The sequence below is a fragment of the Thalia democratica genome, chromosome 4 (assembly GCF_965202585.1).
Source record: "Thalia democratica chromosome 4, ktThaDemo2.hap1.1, whole genome shotgun sequence".
NCBI classification, from domain to species: Eukaryota; Metazoa; Chordata; class Thaliacea; order Salpida; family Salpidae; genus Thalia; species Thalia democratica.
In genome coordinates, this window is record NC_139168.1 from 46702236 (window position 1) to 46722376 (window position 20141).

The 20141-nt window shown below is 24.9% G+C and overlaps 2 protein-coding genes across 2 annotated transcripts; both read left to right on the forward strand.

Moving 5' to 3' along the window:
- The first annotated feature begins 221 nt into the window (after positions 1 to 221).
- LOC145835020 (uncharacterized) lies at positions 222 to 4651 on the forward strand. The gene is made up of 3 exons (XM_082942551.1): positions 222 to 260; positions 3581 to 3685; positions 4475 to 4651. Exons 1-3 carry the CDS (start codon positions 222 to 224, stop codon positions 4649 to 4651), a joined length of 321 nt encoding a protein of 106 aa, XP_082798677.1.
- Positions 4652 to 10900: 6249 nt separating this feature from the next.
- LOC145835068 (neuronal acetylcholine receptor subunit beta-4-like) lies at positions 10901 to 19894 on the forward strand. Its single transcript, XM_082942613.1, has 9 exons — positions 10901 to 11022; positions 11478 to 11626; positions 11920 to 12074; positions 12245 to 12418; positions 12648 to 12785; positions 16293 to 16504; positions 18314 to 18496; positions 19079 to 19233; positions 19628 to 19894. The coding sequence occupies exons 1-9, from the start codon at positions 10989 to 10991 to the stop codon at positions 19727 to 19729; spliced, it is 1302 nt and encodes a 433-aa protein (XP_082798739.1). The 5' UTR covers positions 10901 to 10988; the 3' UTR covers positions 19730 to 19894.
- The last annotated feature ends 247 nt before the right edge of the window (positions 19895 to 20141 follow it).

Below are 20141 nucleotides of genomic sequence, written 5' to 3' on the forward strand. Positions count from 1 at the left end.
ATGATGTGTTTACTATTAATTCGTTATAAAGAGTTTAAAGTTTTCAGAAAACAAAACCGCATTGGTAAATATAAAAAATCTAGTTTAATTTGTTTAAGCGCCAAAAATAACACAATAAATAACATATTGAGCTACTATGATTATAAATAGGTTGCACAATAAAATATAATGATAATAAAATTAATAGATTAATTTAAAAGTTTGGAAACACTCTAGAAGAAATGTGTAGATTTGCCAACGGATGTGTTTTTAATGATACTGTAAGTTGAAATCTAAATTTTATTTATAAAATATAGTAAGTTATTTGGAATAAAAAGTTTTAGAAGTACATCTGGAGTTGTTGCTAACTATAATTTTATATCAAATGACTGTAATTCAAATTAAAAAATTAAAGTGTCCCTAGTTTTCAAAGTGTTAAAAGATAAATATTTTAATGGCTACAATAAAGAAAACTTGAAATATTATATTTTTACACTTAAAGTTTGTGATAAGCGGTATACAATTAGGAATTTTTAGATTTTCAATTTAAGTTGTAGAAAGTATGTTAAACAATTGTAAAAAAATCATCAAGTTACCATAGAAATCCAGCTATGTAGTTTCTTTATTTAAGTATTTTTAAAAAGTATACAGTCAATTTTTCGCTGGTTTTTTAAGTTTAGTTTTTATTTTTTTTATGAAATGTTCTTAAAAATAGACTTAGTGAGTTATATTGAAAGTAATTAAGTACTTGTGTTTACATGAGTTTTTTTGTCTAAATAACTATCTATTTATAAACTTAATTTGTTTTTAAGAGAAATTTGTCAAGTATTGTACTGATTATAGTAGCTCTACATTATTGTTTATTTAACGATAAAAAAAGTGCACTCAAAAAGTTTGGTCTAAGGACCTGGTGTACAAAGGAACCTTTCGGTTATCGAGTCGTACACCACATGTTTACAAACTTTCTTACGAGCTATAACACATAGTTTTTTTATCATTTAAATATTTAAATCTTTCGTAATAAAACAATGAGTTAAACGAAAAGAAAAATGAAATAAAATAAAACTAAACAAAAATTAACTGAATTTTGTGTTTAATAATGTACTATGAATCTTGTTTAGTAACATAAGAACTAAAATATTTATATAACTTTAAATTAATTTTTAAAAGAATATATTAACACTAATAAAAAACGTGTGAATACTTGAATTATAAATTACAACTTCTTTAAAAAAAGTACAACGTAATACGCTGAAACAACGTAATACGAATTTTTTTTTATAAGTGTGTTGTGCTAAAAAGGTAATTTTTATTTTATTTAATAATTTAACTTAAACAGTAAAAACAATTTTATATTTGAATAGTTAAATAGACTGTTTAAAATTTTATCAAGAATTTTAAGGAAGTGACTTTTACTATAACTGAACTTAACTTTAATAAATGAAAATATGAGGTAAGTACTGTAAAGAAATAAGAAAAAAAAACAATAATAATTTTAACAACAATGATATAAAAACAACAAATCTCCCTTTATTCAAGTTTGCTTGAAACAATTATGTTAGCTTATTATTTATATACTTTATTTTTTGCTAAAATAAAAACGTCTATAACTATTTTTTTACATTTGCATGCTAAAAAAAAAGTTTGTAAGCATAAGAAAAAAATAACTTGTAAATATTCTGAACTTAATTCAAAATAGTAATCTAAGAGAATAATCTTAGAAAATAACTAGATAAAAAATTCTAAAACCTAGACTAAACCAATGTTACTGTAACCAAACAAATCAAATTTCGAACAAAAAAAAAACAAAAAAAAAAAAAAAAATTTGGTATTAGATGACAAATACTATTAACTTTTTAAATAAAAGTAAATAGACGAGTAGGAATGACCACTAATGACCTTGAGTATCACTATTTAAAAGATAATTTTTAAGTTCATCCTGGAACTTTCCAAAATGACTTATATTTTTCAAACATAATGGTAGCTTAGTCCAAAACTTACTACCTTGGAAAGATAGTGATTTATGACCTTTTTTGCTATTGAATCTAGGTAGGAAACAAATTGTTTCTGAAGACCTGGTACAGTTATAGTTTATACCTATAGTTTGTTTTAATTCGAGATTAAAACTCTTCGATGTATTTTAGTTGTTTCATTTGGATTCTTTTTAAGTTACAATAATCGGCGATTGCCGAACACTTATAACCATTACTGATTGTGCAAAGAGTTATAGTGACAGTAATTTTTCAATTATAAGTAAAGCTCGTAATGATTATCATATAAGTATTTTAGAATCTTTATTTATAAAAACGTTCAAACCTAATTTGCGTAAGCAACAATACGTTTGTAATTCTAATCTTTATAAGTTATTATGAATTTTATTTTATTTAAGTTTTATTTTATATTGTTTTAGTTTTGTCGCTTATTTTATTGATTCTTTTGGTATTGTTGCTTGCTTTAATTAAATTACTGATTAACTGTTTATAAATATGTAGTTATGAATTGTGAATGTCTTAACAATTTTGCTCAATTATGCTAATTAGTGTTGATTGATTTTTTTTTCTGATGAAACCTCTAACTATTTATTTACTCAAAATTTAATCTTAAAAATTAGTTGCTAGCATAAGTAATTGATAAGTGTTAGCCGAAACCGATTTTACTTGTTATTTTTTGTTTTAATAAAAATGTTTTTGAATGAATCATGTCTTATATTTTTGTGTAAAATGTGTAGTACAAAAAAGTTATATACAATTTAAAACTTATGTATTTCTAATTTTTTTTGTTTATTCCATTACAAAAAGTAAAGATTTAAAAAATGTCTAATAAAAATGAAAGCAGTTGTTTTAGAACTTTTGAGTAATTAGTTAATTGTATTTTTATAGAGTATTAAATTAAACATTGCTCTATTAAACAGATTTTGTCATACGTAAATCTTTATACCTTTGTTTTAAGCCAAGGAGTTGTTTTTCAACAAATAAATAGATAGTTTAATACTTGTATATTATTTTAACAGTTAGTATTTGGTACTATAAACGTCTATGTATATTTTAAATTGCAAAATTTGTAAGTTTTAGTAACTTTAGAATGTAAGAGCAACAATTAATTTATTTTTTTTACCGACGTAAAAAAACTTATGTGTGAAGTTTGGTACAACACTAAACTATTGCTATTCTTTTTGAAGGTTTCGATTTTTAGTTTGAAAATTTCTATGTTTTTAATTTTACTAAGTTACAGTAATACAGCTACTTGGTATTTAGGATTTTTTAATTTTAATTTCAATATAATAACCGATTTTAACTGTACTCTTTCTTTAATAAACTAACATATGTTTCTTTGTGTTAACAAGTTAACACACTTCAACAGAGCTATGCAAGTCCTATTTTCATATATCATAGAGCTATGCAAGTCCAGATTTGCATATTTCTTTTAATGTGTAAACTTTTTAACGCTTACAAAAACATATGTTTGTTTATTAAAGCAAGCGTACTCTTAAAATTTGTTATTATATATACCAGTGAACTAGGTTCACTAGAATCTCTTTAGCAAACGATAAACTTTGAAATTTTAATATTTATTAATCTTTAATTTATATTTTATGGAACAGACCTACATGTGCAAGTATTGTGGTATCAGATATTGTAGACTTTGTTTAAAAGGAGATTTTTTTGGATTGATGAAAGAATTAGATCACTGTATTAAATGTAATCAGGTAATAGGTGTTTAAAGTCATGTAACTAATTTTTTTTTAATAAATTAAGTTTTATAGTTAATTACAACAAACTATAGTTGTTAATAAAAATATAAAAATATTTTGTTAAGGCTTTTAATTCAAATAAAGTAAAAGTTAAGGTCAGTATTAAAAAAAACTTTTACAGTTAGCTAGTACAAACGTGATACAACAAAGTATATGCAGTAAGCACATTTATCAAAAATTTTAATTTGATTTTTTTTTTCTCGTCTATCTTTGAGCTTAAAATAACACAAACTGATAGTTTAATTAACTTTTATATAACTAAATTTTTATCATACGTTGATGTGTAGCTCGATTACCGAAAAGTCGTTCTGTACCTTAGGCCATTTGACCAAAATTTTCTAATGTTGATTTTAAATCGTGTACCATACACATATGGACTATACGTTTTTTAAATACTTTCTTGTACTTTAAAAGGTAAACATAGCTGTGTCTGTTGAATAAATTTTGTAACGTATTGATAACATAATTTAAAAAAAATTAATTAAATCCTTTAAAGCTTTGTGTAATTAAAAAAAAGATAATAACATGAAACCTAAAAAAGTATGTTTATAGTACAAACATAGATAAAAAATGCCAATAAAATTAAAACATATTTATAATTTTTATGTTTGGCTTATAATAAAATTATAAAAAAATTAATTCAAATGAAAATAAATTAAAGAGCTAGTTACTTCGTTTAGTATTAATTAATACTTACTATAATTTAAAGTTATACTATAAAATGTAGAATTTAATTTTGAGCAGAAAAAGTGTAAGGGAAAACGTGTTGAATGGGAAGTTGGAATGGGTCCATCAGATGAAGTTAAAGAAAAATACTTAAAATATCGAGAAAAAGAAGAAGCAAAAAAAGATAAAAAGGGAAAGAAAAAAGGTAAAAAAAGCAAAAAAGGTAAAAAAGGTGGCAAAAAGAAAAGAAAATAGAACAAATAAAATATATGTTTAATTTCTGTATTTTTCTGTTGACATTAATCTTATTCTATTTAATTACTTTACCATTGTAAAACAAATATAATCTTGTTTACTGATTAACATGATTTTAGTATAAAACCTCTTAAAAAGTTTTTATTTATAAAAATTACCGACAACTAATGTTTAAAAAAAAAATTAATAGTAGCAAACTTTTGTTTTTCTTTCTGTTAAAATTTTTATTGAATTACGAAACGGTTTAATGTACAATTGTAACTGATAAATTTTGAACAACAAGATTAGGGATTTTAAAACAAATGTACTTAAGTAATAAGTTCAGCATGTTTTGTTGTTTTGTAAATGAAAAAGTAACTTAAAAAAAACTGTTCAATCATGTAAAAAGAACATAATAAAATGTTTTAAATGTTTTTTATGTTTCCATATTAACTATACTTCAAAGTACTGCTTCTTTAATTTTAGAGTTTAAACAAATGTGATGCTAGTTTGTGCTCTTAAACTATGAAAACTATGCTAATATTCTTATGTTCCTATTACTTTTTATAACAATTTTTTTTTTTTTTTTAGATTTATAAGAACATAGCTTAACTTTAATGACGCAAGAAATTTACAAAATAAAGTAGCTAAAACTTCTAAGTTTAGAAAACATTACATTTATAATTTTAAGTTAGAGACAACTAAATACTATTAGTTATTTTAATTATATATGACTAAGGGTAAGAATACTAAACTTATTAATGGACATGTTGGACATCGACGTAAAAATGTTATTATTTTCGTTTCGATAGTCCAAAAGTCGAGTTTATAAGTAAATTCATTTTTAAATCCTTTTCTTTTACTAATAATTCTTAAAATGATTAAAAAAAATAGTTTTTAAAAACACTGTTTCGAACAAATAACAACAACCGCTAGTTGACACATTTTCGCGATGTAGAATTAACTACCGAATTACTCCGGGTTTCATGCTTTAATCAGCATGTTATATCATGCAACCATGACTTGACCAGGCGATTGTTATGTAAGAAAGACGTAAATAAACAGCCGAGCGAACGAGAAAGCGGGTCATTTAGATTTCGACGTCAAGAATCACTACGCCAGTTTCCAGTCCAAAGCGTAAGCTGTCATCTTGGAAAAGCTAGCTGATCTCCCGGATAACCTTCTCTTGGCGTTCTGAGTGTAAGTCGCCATCTTGTAAAAGCTAGATGATCTCCGGCAAAACATTCTTATTCAAGTATTTGTTTGTTTGTCTGAAACATTTACATAATTGTAGTTGTACTTTGTACTTTATATCTTGATCTATATACATTTTTTATACCTACTTTAGCAACGTCGACGGGGCGTACAACTTGATTTGAGTTGATAACGTGCCTACGCATAAGCCTACGCATACTGCAGCAGATAAGCAACAACAACTTCCAGTTTGGATCAATTTAAACATTGAACTCCACGCATTCGGTGGCATAAACTTCTTACTTTTATTTCTTATTTTCTTTATTTGAATATTATATCTTTTTATCTCTTGCCCTCTACATCCAGTGTCAACGAGGAAGTATAAGTCCCTACTTGCTAAACCAGTAAGCTGTACCAGAAACCATTTGTTACAGCCCAACTAGAATTGTGAACTGCAAGAAGCCTTCTCAAATAATAACCTTTTTTATCGTGTCTTTGATTGTATTGTATAATAAAGCATATAGATACTTGTTAGTCTATATTTAAACTTATAATATTAGTAAAATGAATAGGGTATTAGCTCTTACACACTCTTGCATTCGGACGCAGACCGAGGTAGCAAGTAAAGATAAAGATGGCCCCGAAGCCACTGCTAATCTGGCTCCTAAACTGCCGAACCAGTTACAGAAGCAGTTTCACATGAAGCTAGAGTCCCAAGTAGCCCGTACATAAGACATACTCTTTTATGAATCTAGTAGCAGAGTTTTGTCGAGGTGTAATCATAAGCACAAAACACAAAAATATCAAAATTTACATTTTAGCCAGTTTTTATCATACCACTAAGAGGGATGACCGCAAGACACTTTAAGTTATTAATCACGTTGTCACTTAAAGTTGTGGCTCTGGTAGAGTTTCAAAAAATTGCTTTCTTTGATCTTTCTAAGCCTTTATATTACAATGCCGTATGATCTACTTTTTTTAAAGATTAACACTATCAATTCTAAACACACTGTTATTGATGTAAAACTAGCATTCTAACACCTAATGTGCTCGCAAATATTTTAGTATGGAATAGTCCAAATGAAAAGTAAGGAGTTTTTTCAAGCTCCTTTTAACTAGAGGTGGGCAGTTGCTTTAGTCGGTGGTCCATATTCACTCAAAAGTCTTCACTTGCAGCGTAGTTTTAGAAAAATATAATGAAAAATCAAACAAAAAACCCTTTTTAACCAACAATTATATAAAAATAATAAAATAATAACCTCATGTCAACTAAAGATCGAAAAAATATCTCATTTGTAGACACTTGTTATTAAAAGCTCAACTTCATTTGTTGTGCACAAGTTGTTTTAAAGCTAAAGAATCGATCAATAGCCGTACGTTGCTCACCACATTTTAAAACTCTTCATTATATGTTAAGTAAGTTATGTTTTTGGAAAGTTTTAGATATATAACAGTAGTCATAACAGTTTTGAAGCATTCTCTCTCTTCCAGGAGTATACAGTTCTCAGAAAAAATAAAATGTAACATTTTTTTTTAACTTTTCTAACATATGAGGTATACAAAACTCCAAACTGATTTTAGAATCATTTTGATATTATTATTATTATTATTATTATTATTATTATTATTATTATTATTATTATTATTATTATTATTATTATTATTATTATTATTATTATTATTATTATTATTATTATTATTATTATTATTATTATTATTATTATTATTATTATTATTATTATTATTATTATTATTATTATTATTATTATTATTATTATTATTATTATTATTATTATTATTATTATTATTATTATTATTGTTATTATTATTATTATTATTATTATTATTATTATTATTATTATTATTATTATTATTATTATTATTATTATTATTATTATTATTATTATTATTATTATTATTATTATTATTATTATTATTATTATTATTATTATTATTATTATTATTATTATTATTATTATTATTATTATTATTATTATTATTATTATTATTATTATTATTATTATTATTATTATTATTATTATTTTTATTAAGTTTATTGTCCAACGAAGGACCTAGGCATTAAAACCTAAGCCGCTTAAACTGAAAGACACTTACATAAAAAGAAAAAACAAATTACAGTGATTAAATAAACATAAAAATAAAACTTATACAAGGCAAAAACTAAATAAATTAAAACTTTCACAACAAAATATTCAACAAATCCAAAGTCACCAATCTCCAATTATACGTTCCAAAGCAACAAATCCCTGTAACAAGCATTTCTGTCAAATCTTCAGAAGCTGTCTTCATCTTGAAGAACATTCATCTTAGCTACTACTTGCCACTCGTTATGACGGCAAATTCAGTCAAAAATCACTTCAAAAATTTGGCAGCAACAGTTCACAAATCTAGCTTAGGAATCAACTGAATATCCAATAGTTTCAAAATCTAAAGCCCAAAGCACATTAACAACAGCCCTTCCAAAAAATCAAAGTTGAAAAGTACCTAAAATCTATAAGGGGAAGGTGTAGCTACAGATTAAACTACCAATAAACTACATACCACATACCAAATCAATGGCTAAAGAGATGAACAAAACTAATCACTTATAAATTTTACTGGTAAATATTTTATTTAAATCAAATCTTTTTAAGTTTAATCGAAAATGTTTAAGATTTTTGCACGATACTAGTTCATTTGGAAGTTTGTTCCACATTTTTACCGAACGATAGAAAAAAGATTTGTGCCAACCAACATAGTTGAAATGATATTTGCATGTATATTTTCTATTATTACCTCTGAGTGAGTATTTATTTTCATAAGGTTTAAAGAAAGTTTGAGAATCAATAGTAGTTTCATTGTTAATCAGTTTAAAAAAAGTAATTAGATCAAATTCAAGTCTTCTGTACTCTAAAGTTTTTATATTAAGCTTTGTTAGTCTGTCTATGTAAGACGTATATGAAATGTTGCACCGATTAATATCACAAAAAATTAATACATTTTTTCGGGTTTTGTTCTCGTTTAAACTTGTCAGTAAGTTGTAACAGAACAAAGCTGTAGTCGATACAAAATATATAAACCTTTATCATATTTACATAGGAATATACTGTTTACTGCTATGATCAGTGATCGAAGCGATACAAGCTTGTTGTAAACGAAGTTTAGAGTTTTGCTCTGATGACTCTAGCCGGAGATTTTGTTTTAAATAAAGGGATTTGGTTTTTTATAAAATTTTTCGAAAAATTATGCACTTTATATTTGTTTATTGTATTTATTCTAAAATAGTTTTATTTTGTTTTATAATTAATAAGACATATAAGTTTTCAAGAATATTTAACTAAACATAGCATTAAACACTATATTATCAAATACAAACTGAGTGATAAAGAAAATATAGTGTTAAATATTTACATAAAAAAAACGCTTATGCTTTTTAAATTTAAATTGTAATTTTAATATTTCATTGAAATAAAAGTATAAAAAAAAACACATTGAGATTGACAACTAGAAAATAAAATAAAAAGTTGTTGTTTATTGTTAGGATTAAAGTTTATACTACTTTTTTACATCGAGTAGTTTTTGATGTCTTTCAAATACGTTGCTACTTTTTAACGTAACAGACTATAAACTAAATTTTAGTTAAGACTCGTAAATATAAATTAGAAATATAACATTGTACGTTGCTTAATTAGCTACAAACTAAAATGCAAACCTAGTCATTATTTTTCGATATAAAGCTTCAGTACAAAACAGAAGTATTGAAGACAAAAAAAATGCTAAGGAAATTTATTAAATAGAGATAAAAAAGTACAACTAAGTTTAGTTTAGTTAGCTACATATTTAATTATAAAAAATTCCTGAATTTTATACTACTTTATAATTATTATAAAAGTCAATTGCATAATATTTAAAAAGTAATGTTAATAAGTTTAAAGTTTTTCGACTATTAGTAAAAAAAGGCATCTAAATATTTAAATATTAAGTAGAAAGAACGTATATTAAAAAAAAATATTTTAGCGTAAACCAAAATTAAATACTAGTGCTATTGAGAAATTCTGTTTAAGTATCAGTTAAATAAAGTTTTGTACTATATGTTTTGGTTTTAAGAAAACAAATAAAGAGATCTCAACTACTAGAGGAGAAATAATGAATTCATTTTTTCAATAATTTATTTTACAAACTAAGTTTCGGTCAAAGACCTCGTCAGTGCTTAAATAAATCTTATCAAATAGAACTTGTTTTGTATAGTAAAATGATAAAATAGTAAAATTCAAATAGAAAAAAGTTTTGTATAGTAATATTTAAGAAAAAATAACAATTTGTTTTGGATTTACACTTACATAAAAACTACTCATACAAAACAAAGGGCAGGAGGCTCGAACTTAACAACAAAATTAAAAAAAAAACTTAATTTAAACTGTGCTATGATTTTAGCTATGTAAACTAACTAATTAATGAAAACTCGGAAAATACTTCTTTTTAAACATAAGCCAAGAAAACATTTTAATCTAATGAGTAACATACAGTTCTAAATAACTTTAAACTAATAAAGCTAGAAAAAAGTTCAGTACGAAATGACGTTCAAAAGATGCAAAAAATATTCATTTAAGACCTAAAAACACCTTGACTGTACAAAAAATTTACCAATAAACCTGTTTGAAATAACTTTATTGTAAGTATGTTTGATGTGTTGCTGTTTAAATTTTCATACTAATGTGGTGAATTATATGTGGTAATTTAAAAAAAAAAAATTTTTTTTTAAGTATGTTTTTTTTTTACTTTGTAAAAAAAGATTATTATTCTTAAAAGGTGCATTCAATATGTGTTGGTAAATAAAAATAATTAGAAAAGTTTACTGATTATTAGCGCTGTATTTCAAATTAGGCAAACAGTTAGTCTTTATATGCTTTTATACTAACATTTGCTAGATGTTTCTCTTGGGAATAAAACTGTTATGAGAAAAGAAAACTTGCTTAATATTTTGAAAACGTCTAAATAGAATGTTGAGTTATTATTTTAGTTTTTATGTATATCTTAATACATTAATTGACGTTTTTAAAGATTTAAAATAAAGTAAAACAACATGCACATTCTTTTCAGCTGTAAAATCCAAAGTTTTTAATTGTAAAAAAGAAAAGAAAAACGGCGTCTAAGTATAAGAAAAATGTTTTGGTGTTTTTTTATTCTTTTTGTTATGAGTTAGTTTATGTTAATTTTTAGAAAAAATAACAATTTACAAGTTCTGACACTTAACAACAGCCTTGTTTAAGAAGTTACTCATTTTTATTTAAAATGAAAACTAATTGAAAGAGTTTTTGGGTTAAGCTATAAAAAAAATCATCAAAAAAAATAATTTTAAAATTAACAACGCGTTATAAAACAACAATGTTATTAATTTTTATAGAATTCTACATTAAAGTAATTGTAGCTTTTAATTAAAAAATTTTTTTTACTAATTTTTTTAACGGTATTTATGTTAGGGAGAAAAAAGGCTGCAACTTAATTAGTAGTTTCTTAATTAAAAAGTTTCAGGTATAAGTTATAGGTTATCAAATCAGATTAAAATGAGTAAGGTATTTTTAAATATTTAAATTTAAGTTTAGTAGCAAACTTATACAAATTAACTTATAAACTGAAATGTTATAAACAACAGAAGAACATGTTGAATGTTACAATGCAGAAGAAAGACTGCTTAAAGATCTCTTTAAAAACAACAAGTACAACCATTTGGTGAAACCAGCAGATCACAATCGACCAGCTATCATTAATTTAAACCTAATATTGGCTGAGTTGATGAAAGTGGTAAATATGTCTTAAGAATTATTTTTAATCTTAGTTTAGTTTTCTTTAATTTTTAATTATAAAACTTACTTTAAATTGTTTAGGAGTTTTAGTATAGCTTATTTTAAACGAGATATTTTTGAAAACTTAAATGTTGCAAGTTTAAAATATCATTTTATTTAAAATAACATACTTACCTCAAATGCACATTGAAAACTGTAAATCCTAACAAAATTAGTTTATATGCTTTGCGTCGAAGACAAGGTAAAATACTAACATTATTTCATAAAACAACTTACCACAAAATATTCAAGAGCAGCTTAGAGCAGCAGATGACAACTAAAGTATGGCTTGAGCAGCAATGGAGCGACACACGATTGTCGTGGCAACCATCAAACTACAACAACATCGAATACGTTTTGATTCCGGCTGATCAAATTTGGCTTCCTGACATTGTACTCATAAACAAGTTTGTTTGTTAAAAAAATCGTAAAAATTTGAAACCTTTCTGTAGTTGATATAAATTTATCTGTATCCAAATTTTAAGTAATTTTTAAGTTGAATTACTGATTTTTTTGTATAGGTTAAAAAAACATAATTAAAACTAAGTAAAAAAAAAACATAATTGTATACTTTCAGTTGGGACGGGACTTATTATGTTTCAATGCAACCCAACGTTGTTGTGAGTAGCAATGGTCATGTTACATGGAGACCACCAGCAGTTTTTAAAAGTCTCTGCAAAATGGAAGTGGCGTTTTTTCCCTTCGATCTTCAACAGTGCGAAATGATCTTTTCGTCCATAAATTACGACCGGTTGTTATGAAAATTAATTTAATTTGTATCTTATTCGTAATAGTTTAAATTGATATCAAATAAACTTACTTTGCTTTTAAATTTTAATTCTTTATGAATTGAATGAACTTAAAGTATAATTTTTCGTATAATTTTATACTATTAACACTGATTTGTTTTAATCAGTAGAAATTTATTTTTTTGATAACTAATTCAAAGCAGTTTTGATTAATAACAAAAACAACAAAAGACTTGAAGTGAAACTGCAGCCGGCTTTTCAGAATGGTCAGTTAGACAAAAATATTAAAGAAAACGGAGAATGGGACATATTAGGCATATCAGCGGTAACTTACTTGACCAAAAAAGAACAATTTACAATAAGTTACAGGTTCTTTGACTATTTGATTTAAACTTTAATTTGTAGTATCAATACAGCTGTATGTAAAAGCTTGATCTCTAAACTTGATCAATAAAAACTCGTAATTTAAATAAAAGTTTATGATCTTACTAAATATAACATAACCGTTATTTTATAACAATATTAAGCAAATTTGTCTTTAATAATGTACTTTAACTTAAACTTTATTAGTTAATTTTTACTTTTGTTGTAATATGTACTTCAAAACACCAAGTTTGTTTTAAAAATATCTAAGTTTTAATTTTTGATTATTTATTTTAATAAATTGATGTATTTTAAAGATATTTAGAGTTCAAATAATTTTTCCTGCACTGTTTTTAAACTTGTAAATGAGGATAGGATTAAAAAGAATGATGTTAAATACTTTTTAACGTAATTTTAATTACCTTACTATTAATTATGAAATATGGTAAATACTTTAATAAAAATAAATGAATCCTAACGATTATTTTCAGTTTCTCAATATCTAAGTTATGTCTTTTTGTAATCTTAAACTTTTTAAGAAAAAATTAAATGTATAGACTATTACTTTAAAAAACTTTAATTTTTCTAATTTTTTACAATTTATCCCCATAATAATAATATCATTTAGTTTTTACAAACAAATAAAGCATGCAGTTGCTAAACAGTTTGTTAAAAATGCATAATTCTTGTAATAGCAGAAAACTAAAATTGAAGTTTTGATCGAATTTAAGCATATAAAAATATGGAGCGTAAGTGTTTTAAAACATCAATATATTCTTGTAACTTCACCAGTTAAAAAATATCTTTAAAAGTTTAGAAAGCTTTTCAATATGTTTAACACATTAAAACTTTACATGATCTTGTAATAACTTTGATAAAATTACAAAACAAAGACATTAGTTCAGTATATTAGTAAAAAATTAAAGATTAAGTTTCAGCAAAAACCATGGTTTGTATCTTTTAAATAGCTCAATTTTAATAACTTAATTATTTTTATTCTTTAACCTTTCATGATTAATATGATTTTATTATAAAAATCGTACATTGATATAAAAACAAAAGTAAATTTCACATATCTAAGAGTTAAGTTTCAAGGTTTTCTTAATAAATATAAAAAATCCTACTTTGACACGCTGAAGATTGCAGTGTTTTTAAATTTACAAAACTAAGTAAACTTCAAGAATACATGTGTAAAAACTAAGTTAAAATTGGAAAATAGTTTTATCCAAATAGCTTTATATGTGACTTAATTAAGTACATAAGATATAATTTTGAACATCCGTTTCCTGAACTGAAAAGTTATATGGGAACCCACTCTTAAAAAACCGGCAGTGCTTTAAAACTCAACTCCCATATATGTTGAAACTTTTTTGCTTTTACAACCGAAGTAAGTTCTTAAAATCAAAACAAAATTTATTCTTAGGGCTATAAAAATAGTAAAGAAATTAATTGTTGAAGATAGAAGTTTTCCAAATTTATCACAAGTGTAAGGTAAAACAAAGAATTAGATTGATTATTTTTTATTATTATTATTATTTTTTTATCATTATTATTTGTTACGAAATACTTCACTCAATTTTTTTATACAACTTAAATTGTAATCAATATATAAGTATAAACTAAAAGTCACATAAAAAACATAAGTTTTTAAAAGCTTTAATTTCTAAATTTGGAAAGTTATTACCTTGTAAACTAAAAATTTAGTACATTTTTATAGTAATTAAAAATAAAAAACATCAGAAAACTATAAATACTACTTTCATTCGCAAAGACGCTTTAAAAGTATGTGAAAAAAGTTTTAGAAAATTAGAAAATTATTGTTATTTTCTTTGGAATTACTAAAACTTTCTATTGTCGGAAGGAAATTTGTTGTATTTAAGTACCACTTGTAACTTAACATAAATATATTTTCCATTTCAAAAATTTTAAATTTTATAAAACTTAAAGCTTTTCGAATTTTATCTTTGACCCTTTCTCAAAACTTTAATGAAATGTTAAACAGTTTTGAATATTTATTTAAATTTTCTCTTAACTTGATTATGAGGTAGTTGTACAAACTTAAAAAACATGCTAGTAAAACAAAAATTAACCACGATAATTTAGTTAATATACTGTTAGAAGGGCTCTCTTTCCATTTCCAGAAACTTGCGTAATTAGTTTCGGTTTTTCTTTTTAAATGAGCATTGACTCCAAACTATAAAGCTCACCTCGGGCACACCTTTTAAAAACTTTGAAATTATTATCGATATTAGAGTTTTGACAATGTATACAATGGTGCAAGTGCTCAAAAATAGCACTGCGTTTATCCTTTCCTTTGTGGTCAACAACTCTTCTAAATATTTGACGCGAGGTCTCTCCAATATAGGAGATACAATGATCTACAGAGAAGGTATATTTATATATGACATTCGCATCAAAAATTTCAGAACACTTGCTTTAAACATTTAAGTATTCAGAAACTTTCTTGGTCGTATATGCTGGTATTATTTTTATACCGTGTTTTTCAAATATAGATCTTGTTCGTTTTTGAAACCTTAAAGAGCAATTTCCTAAAAATAGTTAATAATCACAAACTTCGTTCGATTTCAGAGTTTTTATCTGTACTTGTTTTTTGCTCTTATTTAAAAATTAAGTTGTTTATTTTGCGGGTTTCAATAAAATTATTTATTCTAGTTCGTATTAATTGTTCCGGATATTTATTCTTTAACAGTATTTTTGTAAATTTTTAAAGTTCTTCTTTGTAATCGACAAAGCGTGTACATAAATTTAGTGCTAAATTTAAATAACAGTCAAACAGACCTAGCTTCCATGCTTTTGGCCAAACACTTGTGTATTGCATTAGCAGGTTGGTATCCGTTGGTTATTTATCCTGGACATGACGTTAAACTGTTCTGGTGTATGACTCGATAACCGAAAGGTTTTTTCGTGCACCAGGTCCTTAGACCAAACTTTTTGAGCGTTTTTTGTCGTTCAATAAACAATATATGGCGCCAAGGACTACACATTGCAACGCCGTCTATTTGTTTGTAGACTTTTTCTTTATAATGAAAGACACTTTGAGAACAAGGATTTAAGGTCTTCTTTAAAATGTTTTTTGTTATTTTGCTACCTTTAAAAATTGTTTTAGTATTTTTATCGTAAATAGTTGTTAAGATATCTTCAATAACTTCATTTAAAGGAATATGTGTGTAGAAACTTTTGGTATATAAACCAGCAGAAATTTAGATTAAGTTTTTTTGAAAATTGAAATATATTTATGCTAAGTTGCAAGTGGTAATTAAATATTTCTTTAAAAGTTTTAAGTACTTATCGGAAAGCTTTAAGTAAATAAAAAATATAAGTACTTAATATTTTATTAGCGGTTTTATGTTTTAACTTAAAAATATCATGCTCGAGTAATTTTGTAAATCAAATTTATTTTAAATGGCAACTATGTTCATCGGTATATAGAACAATAATATTTTTGCTAGAATTTGAGTTCAATTGTTTTTTGAGCCTACAAAATTAAAACAGGTTTGAATTGAAAAGAAAGTCACTTTTCTACATCATATATTTGATAATTCCCTCGGTCGCCATCACCTTTCTTGCTGTATTCACTTTCGTCCTTCCTTCAGACAGTGGTGAGAAAATGACTCTTGTAATATCATGTCTGCTATCTCTGACTGTTTTCATTCTCCTTCTTTTAAAGATTGTTCCACCTACTTCCATGAATATTCCTCTAATCAGTTTGTTGTTTTTATCTCTTACATTTTCTTTGTAAAACTTCATGCTAAAAGCTTTAATAGTATTATATAAAATATTTTTCTTATTCTCAGTAATACTGTATACTTACTTTCTTAAACTGGTACGTTTTTAACCTTTTTAAAAACAACACAAAATTTAAACAAAATTTACGGCCCAAAAACCTTTAGTTTATTTTATATTTTGAAAGAAAAGTAAAAATTATTTTAGTTATCATATATTTATTACTGATATACTAGATCCGGCCGGGTACTAATTCAAAATAAGAAATATATTTAGCCGGATCCGTATTCAATAAGATTCGAATCCGGGTCCGGCCGGATCAAATAAAAACATATCCGGATAGAGCCGGACCCTAATATTACGGACTTGGTAGATCACTAGATTTACTTTACTCATTTTAGCTCCTTACAGTTATCAGTTAATACTATATTGCTAAGAACAATCTAGAGCAGAAGTCTTTACGGGGTGATTAAAAATATCTTAGGCGAGTTGTGAAAATTACACTAGATATTAAGAGAAACTTTGAAAATTACACTAGATATTATGGGCTATTTTGAAAATTACATTGTACTATATATTCTTTATATTCTTTAGTTTATAATAAAGAACAAAGAAATCTTAGGTGTATTTGAGGAGAGTTTTTAAACTTATTCTTAATAACACGGGTTAATTTAAAAAATAAAATCTGGATCGGAAACCGGCCGAATCCTATTTAAAAAAAGATTTGGATTCTAATTTTATGGATCTTTAGATTACTAACATTTATACATACTTCTTATTTTTAAGTAGTTTGAAAAAAGAAAGACTCTCAAAATAAGATTTAAGTGCCAATATTTATTTTATATATCAAAAACTGTTTTGTTAAAAATAGATGTTTCAATAGCCCTTAAAGGTAGACCAGCTCTTTAGTCACAAAACAAAATATAAATCAAATTATTTATTATTTATATAAAATTTTATTCAATATTATGTCAGTAAATTATTTAGTTTCAAACTGTTTAGTAAAAAAAACTATTAGAGAGCGCTGATTAAAAAATATAACAAACACGAGTTAAATTATAAAACTGGTGATAACTAAAAAGATTATACTTTTTAATGCCATACTATTTACCAATCGAGACGAAAATTAGTGGAAATTTACTAGAAATAACTAATTGATACTTTGGCCCAACGCATCCGTATCACAATACTTTCAAAAAAAAAAGGTGCTTATGATGTCTTAATTCTACAGATTTATTTAACGTGTGTATAGAGTCATAAAATGTTGCTTAAATATGCTACATATAGGGATTTTGCTACTTAAAGAAATCAAAACATCAAAATCTTTAAAAATGGGGATATTGGCATGTTAGAGATGACGGCCTTGCAGTCATACAAAGTAAATAACTAAAAAGCGTAGAAATATTATCAAAAGGGCTGATGTAAAATTTTAATAATTAATTGTTCAAAATAAGGGTAGAAACAGGACTAATACAAACCGATTTTCTACAAAACTTAAACTAGTTTGCTAAGTACTCGATACATAATCGTAACGTGTGTTTTTGTATTAAAATTTTTTTTTTTTTGGTGAATAAACTTAGTTATATGTTAATAACTCCAGAGGGTAGCAAAACAATTGTCTGCAAGGTCTATAATTAGTTAATTTTATTTAAAATTAATATTTATCTCTGCAATATTTAAGTTGCAAAGAAGCGTTTTAACACTAGTCAATTTACAAAAAAATACAAATATATACTGCATCAAGTTTTATTAAAAACTTACTTTCTTAACTAGGAAAATAAATGTTTTAGATAAGTTTCTTATGTTCATGATGGTGCTGAACACAATTTCTGTGTTGGCCAGTGTAGTTGTTCTCAACATTCACCATAGAACGCCAAACACGCACGTTATGCCTGTAAAGTTCAGACAACTGTTCATCAGTAATCTTCCAAGGTGGCTGAACATGCAGCGCCCTCTACCTGAGAAAGAAAACGGTAAGTGTTATTAAGATGACTAAGGACCTAAATGAGCTGCTCTTTTTCTTTTTTTTACTGTAGTATTAAGTTTGTTTAAAACTGTAATTAGAAACTATTTTGTTGTAAAAAAGTAGTAGAACAAACAATATTAAACAAAATAAAATACGTATTTATAATCTATTGTGATATATATACATTTAAGATTAAATATTATTCTGTATTCTTGAGCACACATTTTTTAAAGCACTGCTCTAATGCAGTATATGATAAATAATAGTAACATAAAATAATAGTTAAAGTGTATAAGTATCTTTTAATAGAAAAAAGTGTTCCAAAAAACTATGTTATTTTAAATGTTTGTATAAAAAATATATCAATACATTAAAAAAAAACAGTTTAAATAGAACTATTTTTTACAAGTTAAACTTTAGAATGTTTATAATTGAACTAATGCAACAAGCTTTTTCGAACAAACATGGACAACTTTTTGTAAATGATTTAGTTATTATTTTTACTTAATCTCTAATTATCTTAGTTGTGTTTTTTTTTTACGTAGCGTTATAAGATCAGCTAATATATAGAAAATATTAAATTTTACAGACAAATTAGAGCAAAAGGTAAGAGAATTTTCAGGAAGCTCCTTAAAAAGTACTCTTAAATCGCATGACAAAGATGTACCAACCGAAGTTATACATGCATTACAAAGAGTTGACTTTATAGTTGATTATTTAAAGTATGAAGAAAATTATGAAAATGTTAGTTAAGTAAAGTATAAACTAAATTTTTTCCTTAATCTAATTTAGTTAACGTGATAAAAATAGATAAAATTATTACAATTTTAACTTTTTATACCCAGCTATTATCTATTTAGAAAAATATTAATGCTTAGTATCAATTTAATCTATACAGCTCCGTTGGTAACTTTTTCTTTCTTAAATACGTTTCAAATATACATGTTTGACATATATCAACTAAACTTACTTTATATATACGTTTAGTGTATTATTCAGTAGATGTATAAGTGAAACTTATATTTATCTAAATATAAAACAAAAAATTCTACAAGTTATAAAGCAAAATCTAGTTTATTATGTTTTAAAACAAGTTTTTTAAATTCAAATATATTTAGATATGTTTATAACCTATCAGATAAAAGAAGACTGGAAGTTTGCTGCGATGGTTATTGATCGATTTCTGTTTTACGTTTTTACTTTTCTACTTATTGTTGGCACAACTGCTATTTTGCTGTGATTTTTGCTTATCCATTTTTCAAGACCTTAAAAAAATTTAGTCGTCCCTTAATTTTTCTATAGCTTCCTATGCATGACTTTATTTTTTAACTTTTGTTATGATAATCGTACTGTTAATCACTCATTACACACGGTTGATGTATAATAAAAACCAACAAACTAGTTACATTTTGTTTCCTTTTGTTTAAATTACTAAAAGCTAACATGAACTTAAAGTGTTTCTTTATTCAAAAAAAACTTTAGAATCTTTAAAATGTACAAGTTATAATCGATTATATAGTGATTTAAAACTATAGGAATTTTTTAAAATAACATTTCATATAGTTTAATAATTATACATGAGCAGTAAATTATCGTTAGTATATTAAATTTATTACATAAAAGTAAACTAGGTAGTAATTAAGTTATTTTAG

What these genes read in the sequence shown, in the direction of transcription:
- LOC145835020 (XM_082942551.1), top strand. Translation starts at nt 222, where the DNA reads ATGTGTAGATTTGCCAACGGATGTGTTTTTAATGATACT. An exon ending in GATGTGTTTTTAATGATACT is followed by an intron (nt 261 to 3,580) that starts GTAAGTTGAAAT and finishes TTTATGGAACAG; the next exon opens with ACCTACATGTGCAAGTATTG. An exon ending in ACTGTATTAAATGTAATCAG is followed by an intron (nt 3,686 to 4,474) that starts GTAATAGGTGTT and finishes AATTTTGAGCAG; the next exon opens with AAAAAGTGTAAGGGAAAACG.
- LOC145835068 (XM_082942613.1), top strand. Translation starts at nt 10,989, where the DNA reads ATGTTTTGGTGTTTTTTTATTCTTTTTGTTATGA. An exon ending in TTTTATTCTTTTTGTTATGA is followed by an intron (nt 11,023 to 11,477) that starts GTTAGTTTATGT and finishes TATAAACAACAG; the next exon opens with AAGAACATGTTGAATGTTAC. An exon ending in GACATTGTACTCATAAACAA is followed by an intron (nt 12,075 to 12,244) that starts GTTTGTTTGTTA and finishes GTATACTTTCAG; the next exon opens with TTGGGACGGGACTTATTATG.